Source organism: Lipotes vexillifer, unplaced genomic scaffold (assembly GCF_000442215.2).
Source record: "Lipotes vexillifer unplaced genomic scaffold, Lipotes_vexillifer_v1.1 scaffold988, whole genome shotgun sequence".
Classification (NCBI taxonomy): domain Eukaryota; kingdom Metazoa; phylum Chordata; class Mammalia; order Artiodactyla; family Lipotidae; genus Lipotes; species Lipotes vexillifer.
In genome coordinates this window covers 523859-536023 of record NW_006797916.1, presented here as the reverse complement: position 1 = coordinate 536023, position 12165 = coordinate 523859, and the positions used below count along the sequence as shown (strand labels likewise).

The 12165-nt window shown below is 52.3% G+C and overlaps 1 protein-coding gene across 1 annotated transcript in view; it reads left to right on the top strand.

The window, feature by feature from the left end:
* Nucleotides 1-12165, top strand: part of HDAC4 (histone deacetylase 4) — a 221648-nt gene that overhangs the window by 65716 nt on the left and 143767 nt on the right. The window contains 1 exon segment of the mRNA XM_007469941.1: nucleotides 6897-6968. Within this exon segment, the coding sequence (XP_007470003.1) occupies nucleotides 6897-6968 (72 nt within the window).

Sequence of the window (12165 nt, the reverse complement as noted above, 5' to 3'; positions counted from 1 at the left end):
TTTTAAAAAAAAAAATATATATATATATATATATATATATATATATATATATTTAATTTTTTAAATTTATTTATTTTTGGCTGTGTTGGGTCTTCATTGCTGTGTGTGGGCTTTCTCTAGTTGCGGCGAGCGGGGGCTACTCTTAGTTGCAGTGTGTGGGCTTCTTATTGCGGTGGCTTCTCGTCGCAGAGCACGGGCTCTAGGCGTGCGGGCTTCAGTAGTTGTGGCACGTGGGCTTCAGTAGTTGTGGCTCACGGGCTCTAGAGTGCAGGCTCAGTAGTTGTGGCACACGGGCTTAGCTGCTCCACAGCATATGGGATCTTCCTGGACCAGGGCTCAAACTTATTTCCCCTGCATTGGCAGGCGGATTCTTAACCACTGCACCACCAGGGAAGCCCTACATGACTCTTTTTGGATTACGGTTTTCTCAGGGTATATGCCCCGTAGTGGGATGGCTGGCTCGTATGGTAGTTCCATTTTTAGATTTTTTAAGGAACCTCCATACTGTTCTCCATCAAGTTTTATAGTAGCACACACACAGCAACGCAAATATCCCCACCGCAGGAATTCTGCCTTTTCTCCTTAAGTTAGTGTGTAGGGACCCGGGGCTTCCATCCTGCAGGATCAGCCCTCAGAGTGGCTCCAAACTGAGGGAGCTCAGCGCCTCCGCCCCCCAGCATTGGTCTCCCCAGGCCTGGCCCACATGCGGCTCCAGATTTGAAAGCCTCCTGCTTCTCGGCTGAGGCTCTGTGTCCAGGAAACGGGGCCACCTCACCCTCCAGACCCTCATCACAGACGTACAGGAGCCTTAAGGATCCGGGCGGCAGAGGGAAAACCCAAACTCAGACATTTGTTAGGGAGGAACCCCCTTTCCTTTGTAGACCTTCTGGCAAGTTCTCTGTAAGATCTGAATTCACGACAGATCAGAGGGGAGAGGAAACGGGGTGAAGGGGAGGCATACCATCATGCTTACTGTGAGAAAATATTCCAGCTTCTCACCAGGCTCTGGGAAGCCCTCAAGATAAGAAATACTTCTCACACAAACCTTCAAAGATGAGTCTGGGAAATGCAGACCGAGGGCCTGGCCTCCCACCCGCCCCCCTGAGCACCAGCTGCAGTTCTGGCTGAGCCCTGCCCCTCTGTACCCAGGCTTCTGCTTCCTCCCTTGGAACCCAAAACTGGGCTGCCCTCTGTCCCCGGTGTTCCCACTACCTCCTCGGGAGCAGGTCCACTCACACTAACTCCTGAGAAGTCGTGCAGCAAGGAAAGCTCGGGCCTTTTTACAAGGGTGGGCAGTGTGTAGTGGCTTTCTTCCGAAGAATGCCATATAGAAAGAATGCCACAGGTCTTACTGTGGAGAGACCTGATGGACACACCTCTGCCAGGTGATCAAGGTCAACATCGGTGGGATGCGCCTTGTTGGTGGGATGTGGTACCACAGGAAGGACGTGGCACGCCCCCTCCGTGGTCTTCTTGCTAAACACACAACCCTAGTTCAGTCAGGAGCACATCAGACAATCCCAATTGAGGGGCATTCGACAAACCACCTGACCCGTATTCCTCAACTGCCAAGGTCATCAAAAACAAGGAACGTCTGAGGAACCATCACAGCCCAGAGGAGGCTGAGGGGAGGTGATGACTAAATGTCATGCGGGGTCCTGGGTGGGGTCCTGGGACGGCAAGAGAGCACTAGGGGACAACCAAGGAAACCTGAGCAAAGTATGGACTTCAGTTAACGACACCCCAGACATACTAATGTAAGATGTTCATCACAGGGGAAGCAGGGTGCAGAGTATGTGAGGACTCTCTGTACTATTTTTAATTTTTCTGTAAATCCACACCTGTTCTAAAATAAAAGGCTTGTATGATAAAAAGGGACAGGAAAATGGGCTGGAATGCAGACTTCGAGTTATTACTGCTGCCAAATACCGAAGATTCCGCGGCCGCCGGTCTGGAAACAGCTCTGTGAGAAGGGTGAGGTGTGCGTGCCCTGCTGTCATATAAAGTGGGTGACAGGCAGCCTTGTCACCCCCATTTCATTTTGGTGACCTACATCGACCAAGCCCCACTAAGCACATTTTATAATATTAATTTTTCCAGTTCTTTTATGTACCTGACAAAAGAACAGTGTGGAACTAAGGCTGACATGTGTGGCTAGGTCTCCAACTCTTTGGAATCAAAAGTAGAAAAGATTTCAGGCCACACTCGAATCCCCTATGTCTGTACGACTCTGTTCCTTTCCTCTGCCTCAGAACTCACTGGACGCAACCAAGTTGGCTTATCCCAGGAATGCAAGTTGGTTTGACATGAGAAAAGGAAGTTACCAGATGAAAGGGGAAATTATTTAACAATATGAATCGATACAGAAAAGCTTAAAATAAAGTTAAGCACACATACATGATTTTAAAGTAGTCTTTGCAAAGTAGAAATAGAAGGGACTTTCCTTAACTTAATAAAGTTATCTGTCAGAAACTTACAGCAAGTGTTATACTTACTCCAGGTGAAGTGTTGAAAACATTCCCAGTAAGAGCAGAAACAAGACAGGGGTGTCCTCTCTTGCTATTTCTGTTCAATAATGTACCACAGATCTGAGCCGTAGAATAAGGCAAGAAAAAGAAATAAAAGGCATCAGGTCTGGAGAGGAAGAACACACTGTCATTATCGTAGGTGACATGATTCTGCACGTAGAAAATTCAAAGTAACTCCAGGTAAGTGATTAGAATGAATATGAGTTTAACCAGATGCTATAGCACCAAGCCAATATATAAAACTTGATTGTATTTCTGTATATCAGCAGAGAGAAATTGAAATTGAAAATACTATCTGTAATAGTTTACTTAAAGCATCAAATGTCTGGTAATAAATCTAAAGGTGTTCAAAGATCTCTACATTCAAAATTCTAAAACATTTTTGAGAGAAATGAAATGAAGTGATATCCCACGTTCATGGATTGGGAGACATAATGTTGTTAATATTGTCACTTACCTCTTCTTCCAGAGAAGATCCTATGAACTCTTTTGCTGTTTTCTAGAAATTTTAGAAAATGGAACCTGAAACTTGGGGAATTACAACTATGATATGCTTTCATTTCTTTTCCTCCCCCCTTTTCTGGTCTTTTTTTTCTGCTGTTTTCCTATCTTTCTCAACTTTCTTCCCTCTCTTTCTTTCTTAATCCAGATGAGGGCAAATTCATAGGGGTTGGCCGGGGGCACTCGGTCTTGGTGACTGGAAGGCCTGGTTGCACGGCACGTGTCTGGCTGAGTACCAGAGTACAGAGTACAAGGCCCAGTTTAGGCTTGTGTCTGGTCTAGTTGCGACGGAGCCAGGTTCTAGGGTGCTAAGTACATGATCTCGCGGACATTGCTCAGCCCTGCAGGGCTGCTTTCCCATGTGTAAAGGCGGGGAATAGGCCAGAATCGTGGGGAGTTAGGTTCCTTTGGCTCCAAAGGCTACGATTCTAGTTAGAGATACCCCCTGCCCATCACACTGAATTACAGCCAAGTGTTGCTTTTAAGTTGGACCCCATCGTCTCTAAATGGGCCATGCTGTTTCTGTGCGAGCGTGATCACGTGTCCGCTGCCGTCCCGTGTGCCACCGTGTGCGTTGTGCTCACTCACGGAAGAGTCACGTGGTGAGGGAGACACGGAGGACCCTCATGCTCCCTGCTTCTCTTCTGCACGTGTGCTCCTCCGCCAGCTCCCTGAGCCAAATAAAATGCCACCTGAGGACACAAAGTACAGCAGTCCCATCCAGCGATGTTTCCAAAATTAGACTCTGAAGTGGAGAGAGATTAGGGCGGAAACCTGCTCGCAGGGGTGTTTCACCGCCGAGAGGAAGTCGTGCTCCGATTCCTTCTCCTTGGTTCCTTGCGTTGCTTGCTTGGCTGCTCTTTGCTCCGTGGCTACGTGGTCACGTGCTGGTCGGCGCTTACGTCTGGGCTCTAAGCCGTCTTCCCTGGCCCTTGGAGCCCCTGCCCCTTCAAACGCAGTTTCTCTATCCCTGCTCTGTCCTGGGGTTTTGTCCCGCTGCACGGCCTCAGGTGTGTTTTGTGAGCCCTGCGATACGGAATTGGATGTGTAAGGCCCTCGGTGGTATTTGTCACCAGCTCTGGTCCCCGTGACACGGAGCAACAATGCTGCGTCACATCCGTCCCCACACCTGATGTTCGGGCCTAAAACTGTCGTGTACATGCTGAGCAGCCCCTGCCACGCAGGGCCCTGCTACAGGTGTCCGTGGACTTGGTATATCTTCTCTCCATGTTTAGATCTGAATCCTCCAGGGACTCGAGAGGGCCCTGCACGCCTCCGTGTTCTCAGCCAGGGTCTTCACCCTGTTCCTCACCGCGTGCCCGGGGCCACACACCCGGGCCCGCCAGCCTCAAGCACCCAGACCAGCCAGCGGGAGACTCCAGGGCCGGGACTGGGAAGCCTGGTGTTTTCTTCCCTTCTCTGGGCCTCGTCTCCCGGTGCCCGGTCCCTTCTTGGTTCAGGTTTCTGCCCAGTGCCGTTCTATCTACTGCCTTCTGTGAAAAGACCTCTTACTTTTTGGTTTCTGTGATCCTCCATTCAGAGTGAGGAACGTGCGGTGTGCTGGGGGCGTCAGGGTGGTGGGGTGGGGTCTGCAGAGGAGCAGGGCGAGGGACGGGCACGGGCTGCTGGCGGCGCACCGAACATCACGGCCTCTCGCTACTTGACGCGTCTTCCCGCTTCAGCGTGGCTGAAAGTCGCGTGTTATCAGGCATTATCGGGCATGTGGCTCTGGAGCAAGTGGACCTGCAGGGCTTGGGGCAGACACAAGCAGCTCGATCCAGACTCCAGAGAGGCCTTCACACGAGCCGGGGTGCAGGCCCAGCGCTACTGCTCCGGCCCGGAAGCTGGAATTTCCTAATTTGCCAAACGAGGCAGCTGTGCTGGTTTCTGGGTTTCTAAACTGTGTCTGTTTCTAGAACTTTGGCTCAGGTGGAAGCTCAGGGTGGACACGGAGGAGGTGACGGTTTGGGGGGGACACGCCAGGTGTGGTGGCACCAGAGAGAATGCCCTGGGCTTGCTCGGACGCAGCTGCAGGGCCGGCAGGGTGGCCCTCTAGCCCCCAGCTCCTGGCCCTTCCCTCAGAAGATGGCAGGATTAGGATTTTCAAAAGCATTTTTGGTGTTTCTGAAAGTATTTACTGTGGGATTAGGATTTTTAAAAATACGTTTAGACTTTTCTGAATCTTTTAGTTCTGAAAATGAAATTTTCATTTCACTTATTCACGTTCAGAAAAAAGAGGCTTGAAAGTGCTTTCTATCACTGTCTTGAGGCCCCTTTCTTTTTCTTTTCTTTTTTTTTGCGGTACGTGGGCCTCTCATTGCTGTGGCCTCTCCCATTGCGGAGCATAGGCTCCGGACGCGCAGGCTTAGCAGCCATGGCTCACAGGCCCAGCCGCTCCGCGGCATGTGGGATCTTCCCGGACCGGGGCACGAACCCGCGTCCCCTGCATCGGCAGGCGGACTCTCAACCACTGCGCCACCAGGGAAGCCCTTGAGGCCCCTTTCTGAGGGGCAGTGAAGGGGCTCACAGGACATGGCATTAGGCCCACAGGTCAGCGTCAGACCATGTCAGGGTGGGTCGTATGCCTGGAGAGAAGCCTTGGTGCAGATGGTCGGGCCTGGTCTGCTTCTGGGCATGAGTGTGGCCCCCAGTCCTCGTCCTGCCTCGGGGAGCCTGGACTGTCCTAACCCCACATATGCCCAGTGTCTTGTGAGCTGCCAGAATGGGGGAGGGGTGGCTGGCTGTGGAGAGGAGACCCCAGATCCCAGCGTTTGAGTCCCCGCGTTGTCGCTCTCGGGAGTGGCCGGGCACCGCAGGGGAGCAGCTCGTTTTTCCCCGAGGGTGTGGGAGCGCGGCTCACAGGCCTCCCCACTTCCTTGGGAGGGTCTGCAGTTCTCAGGAGACGCTTTGCTATCTCCTTGTTCTCGTCCTTGGACTTTGAACCTCTCCAAAGACACACACGGGTCATGGAACACTGCATTCAAAGTCTGCCTGAGGTGCTGTCCATTTGGGGCAAAAAGCAAAGATTTAGTACAGAGTCAGTAGACCTGTGCTCTTAAGTGTTTTTGTCATGATTTGCAAGTCGGCCCGAGGGGGCCGATGGCTGCTCTGGGAAACCAGTGCTTTCTCTGTAAAATCAGTAACGAGTGTGACCGACCACACGTCAGCGTCAGTAATGACGCGCTTGTCCCTGCGGGCGTTCACACCAGTTGTCAGAAGCTAATTTTACACCAAAAGTGTGATTCCTGGAAGTTCTGCTGGAGTTTCCTTCTTGTCTGTCTGAGGGAATGTGGTCTAAAGGCAGCCTGTGCCAGGTGGAGGGGGGGGGTGAACCTGGAAGAAACGATTCCTTCCATTGTGAGAGCCTGGCCCAGTGTCTTCCTAAGAGCGGGTTTGTTTGTCTTAGTTTCCTTGACTGTCCTGCAAGCGGGCAACAGCCACGGCTGCTCTCGCCGCCGGATCCTCCAGGGGCTGTGTCTCTGTGGCCCCCGGGCCACGGGTCCATATCTGGGAAGAGGATGAGTAACTCTTCTGTCTTCATCTTACTGCTTGTGGTCTCTGCAGAAACGCTGAGTGGTATCAGGTGGCTGCTGAAAAGAAGTAAAACCACAGCAGCTCGGCCGGACGCCCTCAGGCCAGGAATTGGTGTTTGCCATTTTCTTGATGGGGACCGGTTGGGATGTTCGACAAAGGGTCTTTTATTTTCTGGCTCTGCAAATAAAAATGACACCGGTCTCCTTTAGAAGTGAGAAGGACACGTGCACTTCCATTGTTTGCGAGGAAGTGCTCCTTGCAGACCAGGAGTGTAAAGTATTTTAATTGAGATGCAAGCAGTTTCTGAAGCCAAATCCTTTCTCTGTCCTCCAGATGGACTTTCTGGCCGAGACCAGCCGGTGGAGCTGCTCAACCCTGCCCGCGTGAACCACATGCCCGGCTCGGGTAAGTCCGCACGCCCAGCCCTGCTGCGCACCAGGCGCCACCGAAGGGGTGTTTGGGTCTCCGCTGTCCTGGGGGGCTGTGGAGAGAAAGCGGTGGGGTCTCAGGCCCACGGAAGTTGGCTGCTCTTTCCTGGGCTAAAAACAGGCCACTGGTTTTGGAAATGTAGTGGGCTTCGCTTAATGCTTCTTAAGTAAGTGGCACAGACATGCAGGGCCTTTTTTCTGCCTTGAACTCCGATGGGGTGTGTCCTTCCCAAAGGTAAGAACTGCTTGTTTGGGGTCTAACTCCAGGCCCTGAGCTGTACGAGAGTCTGGGGGAAGAGCGCTGAGCTTGAGCTGGGGACACTGCAGGGCAGGCCACGCTGGGTCCAGGGCCCCAGGCTCCTCGGGGGAAAGTGAGTCAGTGATGTCTCCTAAGCAGCTTTCCATGTGTAACTGACGAAAAAGCATCAGCCGTGATTAGAAATCTCTCATTCCATATGTGATATTCCTAAATATCATGCCATAGGCAATGTTTTCCAAATCCATACGGCCGTGGGAGCTTTTTCTTTTTGTACAACACTAACCCTCCATCTACTGTCCTCCAGGATTTCAACTCAGAGCCCGGGTGCCGTTCTTCATGGGCTCCTTCGCCTTATTGAGACTAAAACGAGCCTCGTGAAGGCCTAGGGTGTATGTAAGGGAACCGTTGTCAGCGTTCCACATATGCTCTTAAGCCGGCGTTTTGAGGGCGGCACTGCTGGCCCCTTGCCTTTGCCGTGTCCTGAGGCCTCCGTCTCTGTGGTTTGTTCCTCGCGGCACCTCCTGAACCCCAGCCTTCCTGTCCCCCCTCTGCCCGCTCTCTCCGTGGGCAGGCCTGGCAGAGACGGGGGGCACATAGATGCTTGCCTCTGAGCCGGGCCCCGGCTGACCCACCCATCACCTCACCTTCCCCATCCTCTTAAAAAGAAATCAAAGCTTGAGGCAGGGCTGGAAGTGTCAAAGAAGAGACTTCTTTATTTGCATAGAGATTCTCTGAAGCCTGCCAAGGATCATTTTTGGCATCTCCCCAGACGCGAAGCTCGGGTGGTTTGTCTGTGGTGCTCCTAGAAGGTGCCGGCGCTCCGGCCTCCTGCAGGGGTGCTCACGCCTCTCCCTCACCCTCCACCCACCCGTGGAGCCGGTTACTTGTTAACGGAGGACGCTGGGGGCAGGGCAGGGGAGAGGGCTTGGAAATAGCAGCCGAAGACGAAGATACCCTCTTTCTCATTTTGGCCCCAGCAAGGGAAACAGTGCTGATTTCCCTTTCTCTTGAGTTCGTTTTGCCAGTGCCTTGTGCAGCTTGGGCATTTTCAGACAGTTTCCTGGTGCTCGCCCAGTGTGGGATGGAGGAAGCTTTTCAGTAGCTTGACAGACAGACTGTGAAAAGGTGGTTTCCAAGTGAACCAGAAAGTGGGTGGGGCTTCAAGTTCGTTTTCTGGCTTGAGAAGCGCACCCTGCTGGTTGAGATTTCGTACGGGCCTCCCAGCTCCACGTACAGACAGACCATGGACTGCAGTCCTGGACGGATGGGACCTGGAATCCTGGTGACCCACTGACCGTGTGACTCTAGGCAAGCCGCCGAGTCTCTCGGTTTTATTTCCTAGATGGGATAATAATGCCGACTCTGCAGGATTCTTACAGAGATCAAGTCTATGTGTCTGATTTTTAGTAGTTCCTGGAGAAATGTCATCTCTTAATGTCCTGTGGGCGGGTACTGAACACGGCATGGGACGTGGCTGTGACAATGCCGGCGTTCAGATGCTAGGACAGCCCCTGGGGTCTCTTACACCCCTCCTCTTCTTTTGGGGGAAGCGCCCCACTTGAGAGACGGCATATCGGGGAGGGGGCCCCGGTGAAATTGGAGCCAGTAACACTGCACCTCCAGATTCCATTGGTCAGAGTCAGAGGTTGAGGCTGTGCTTGCTGGTGTCATCGGGGGTCAGTGTTTTCAGGGTGAATCTACTGGGGGCACGCGATGCCCGTGAGCAGCCGGCAGCGGAAGGAGGGGTGTACACGGGGCTGCGCACCCCAAGCCGGCTACGGAGGCTTCTCTGTGAGCTGAGCCTTAGAAGCTGCTGAAGGGAAGGGCATTCTTAACACTCCATTTTTGGTCATTCCAACCACTGTAAATTACGTTCTACAAAGAAATGTGAATCTCAGCTTACGTAATAATTTGAAAATTAGTACAACGATTTCTGTAAAGCCGCATTTTTATGATACGGGAGTGGAAACATTTTTAGATGTATTTTTATGTCGATCCCAGTTTGCTGTTGCACATTTTCCAACCATTGAGTTTAATCTTAGGTACTCTTTTGACCCTCGGCGGTCCGAAAACAAACTGATATATGCGTATAATTTGCAGGAATCACTCAGACATTCCCCATGGGAGCTTGTTCCTTTGAACATACAGCTTTTGCTGTGCGTGGAGGGGTGCCCACGTGGCCCTCCCCTCCTGGATCTCTGCTCATTTCTTGTCTGTTCCTGGCCATGCATGGCAGCACGCTCAACCGTCTTTCTGATAATGGTTCTCTTTAAATACATTAGTCCTTGTGAAGTCTTACTTCAAATAAAAAAGCACTATTCATACCTTCTATTTTGGGGCCATTTTGATTTGAGACTTGAGGTAATTCCTACAAGAATGTCTCTTACTAGAAAAGTTTGTATTGTAGAGGGAACAGGCTAAAATGCTATTTATTTTGGATTCATTCTGATTCCTCCACCTTCCCCCTTAACTTTTTATATGGAAACAAGCCTTCCCTTCTTTTTGTGTTTCTTTTTTTCTTGTTTTAAAGTGTTTCGCTGTGAAATAGTTCTATTATAAAAGAGAGAAAAAAACATAACAACCATTTGCCTACCACTTAGTTGCAACATCTCCTTCATTACTCTTGTTCTGTGTGTGCATCATATTTCTCCATTTTTTTGGACTAAATGGAGTGTCACAGTTATGAATGAGGGTACACCATTTCACCCTTCCTGGGAGGTTGTCCTTTTCCTTCCTGGGTGGGGACTTGGGGGCGCAGACAGGGTGACGGGAGCCGTGGAGGGTTCCCTGGAAGCTCAGAGTTCGGCCCGGAGAGATGGTGGGGCTTGAGGGCAGAGGAAGAGGTGAGAGGTGGCCCTCTAGGAGAGAGATCACACGCCTGCCTGTGCCAGGGGACTTGAAAAACACTTCAGTCCTTCATTTCTGAATCACTTTGACTTTTTTGGGAAGTAACATACTTTTCCCCTGATTATAAAAGCAAGGCATGTTTAGTATAGAAAAGAGACATTGTAGTGAGTGTGTGGGATGCTGGTTCCAGACCTGGAAGTGGAGCTCCCTCGGAGCTGGACAGTGTAGATGCTCAGCGCCGGGGTGGAGGCCTGAGGGGCAGCAGGAGGCATGTCGAGGCGCCCACTGTGGTGGCCTGCTGCAGGGCCCCGTGCCCTTCCTGCCTGTTCCCCTCCAGGGCCGCCTCCCCAGGGTCACCCGGTGTGTCACTTACGGGGCAGGGACCCATTTCTGCTCTCCAGGGGTGCCGCTGGAGCAAAAGGTCACTTTGGAGAATGCTGGGGACCTCTGGACCAGTGGGGCTTCAAGGGTGGGGTGTTGACTAGAGAGGAGCCTCTGCTACGGGCTCCATCGCCCTCATCGTAAACGTGGGTTTCAGTCAGAGTTATCGAGGTTTTCTTTCAAGGCTGTATAACAGGGGTGTAATTTTTAAAAGAAAATTCTGGAAACTTGAAGAAACTACCCCAACTCTAGAGAACTTATCCAAACTAATTTTTAAAAAGCGAGGTTTGGCTCTAGCCACGGATTCCCAAATCTTACAGAGTATTTGACCACTGCACTGTCGAAGGGGTTATTGAATTGCTTGACCGTCCTCGAATTTTGGAACAGGAGCTATCTGAGGTTAGCTGGTGCCTGAAACTTACCAGCCTCCCAGGCATGTCGTGTTGTTCCTGTTTTTCGGTTTGGTTTGGCGAGAGAAAATGCGAAGCAAATGCCAGCGTGAGGACACACGTGACCTCGGGGAAGGCTGCAGGAGATGCCCCTTCATTGCACAGGAAGCGGTTCATCACGGTGGTCATAAATCCCCCGTAAAACCTTACTTGTCTTGCTTCTCACCGGATCCTCCTCTGTGTGTTTTTCCTACAAAGCTGGGTTTCTGGGGTTGAGACGTAGCACAGTAAAGCATCGTGGGCCACCTTTGGGGGCCCCTAAGGCTGGCGCCTGCTGCACACCAGGAGGGGAGCAGACCTTGGTCTCCTCGTTCTGGGGCCAGGCCCGACTCTGCACATTGCTCTTCTCTGCAGGCCAGGGGCCCATCGCTGGTGACAGCTCCCTGCTGGCCCGCAGGCCGGCTGCCCTCTGGCTGCAGCAGAGAGCGGGCAGGCGCGCAGTGGGGCACAGGGCACGTGCTCGAGCCAAAGAGGTTGCCTGCCTTGCTCTTCCTATGAGCGTATTTTAATTTGTGGAGGAAAATGAAAACGTAAAGTAAAATCCAACAGTTTGAAAAATTAGAAAAAGATTCCGATAGTTTGTTTGCTTAGTTTAAACAAAGGTTGAGCATTTTTCCACTTCCCTCCTTCAAGTTCACGTGCGGGCCTGGCGAGTAGTAAAGGCCAGGTTTAGGCGTCGGTAGCCCACGTGGCTTCAGAGCCCGAGTGTCATCACAGCCCCGGCCGTGGAGGCCCTGCCTTGCTGCGTGCATCTATGAGCTGTTTGGAAACGCCTCAGGGTCGCCTGGGGGAACAGGTAGATTTACAGCCAAGAGTGGTTCTGGGCCAGGGGGCGCTGTCCTGCACTGTCCTCCTGTGTCACCGCCTTGTTCACCAGGTGTCACGCCCAGGGATCCACCCCCAGGTTCCAGGTTCCCCATCACCACGCAGAATTCCCAAGGCTGCCCTTCCCCAGCGCCCCTTCCCCAGCCCTTCCTGGTCTCCCGGGCTGTCCTCCTGGGAGTCTTCAGAGCCTCCTTGTTTTCTCTCCGGCCACTTGCTTCACTCCCAGCCCCCGCACCTGTCCCCTCTCCCACCAGATTGGTGAGCGCCCGTGGGCAGCGCCTCTGTCTGGGAACACCGCCACGCCAGGCAGGGGCAGCATCGCATGTGGTACAGACGCAGGATGTCTTTTTGTCCCATTCCTTCCCCTCCTCACCCCGTTGCTGAGAGCTCCACCCCTGCCCCCCCCCCCCCCC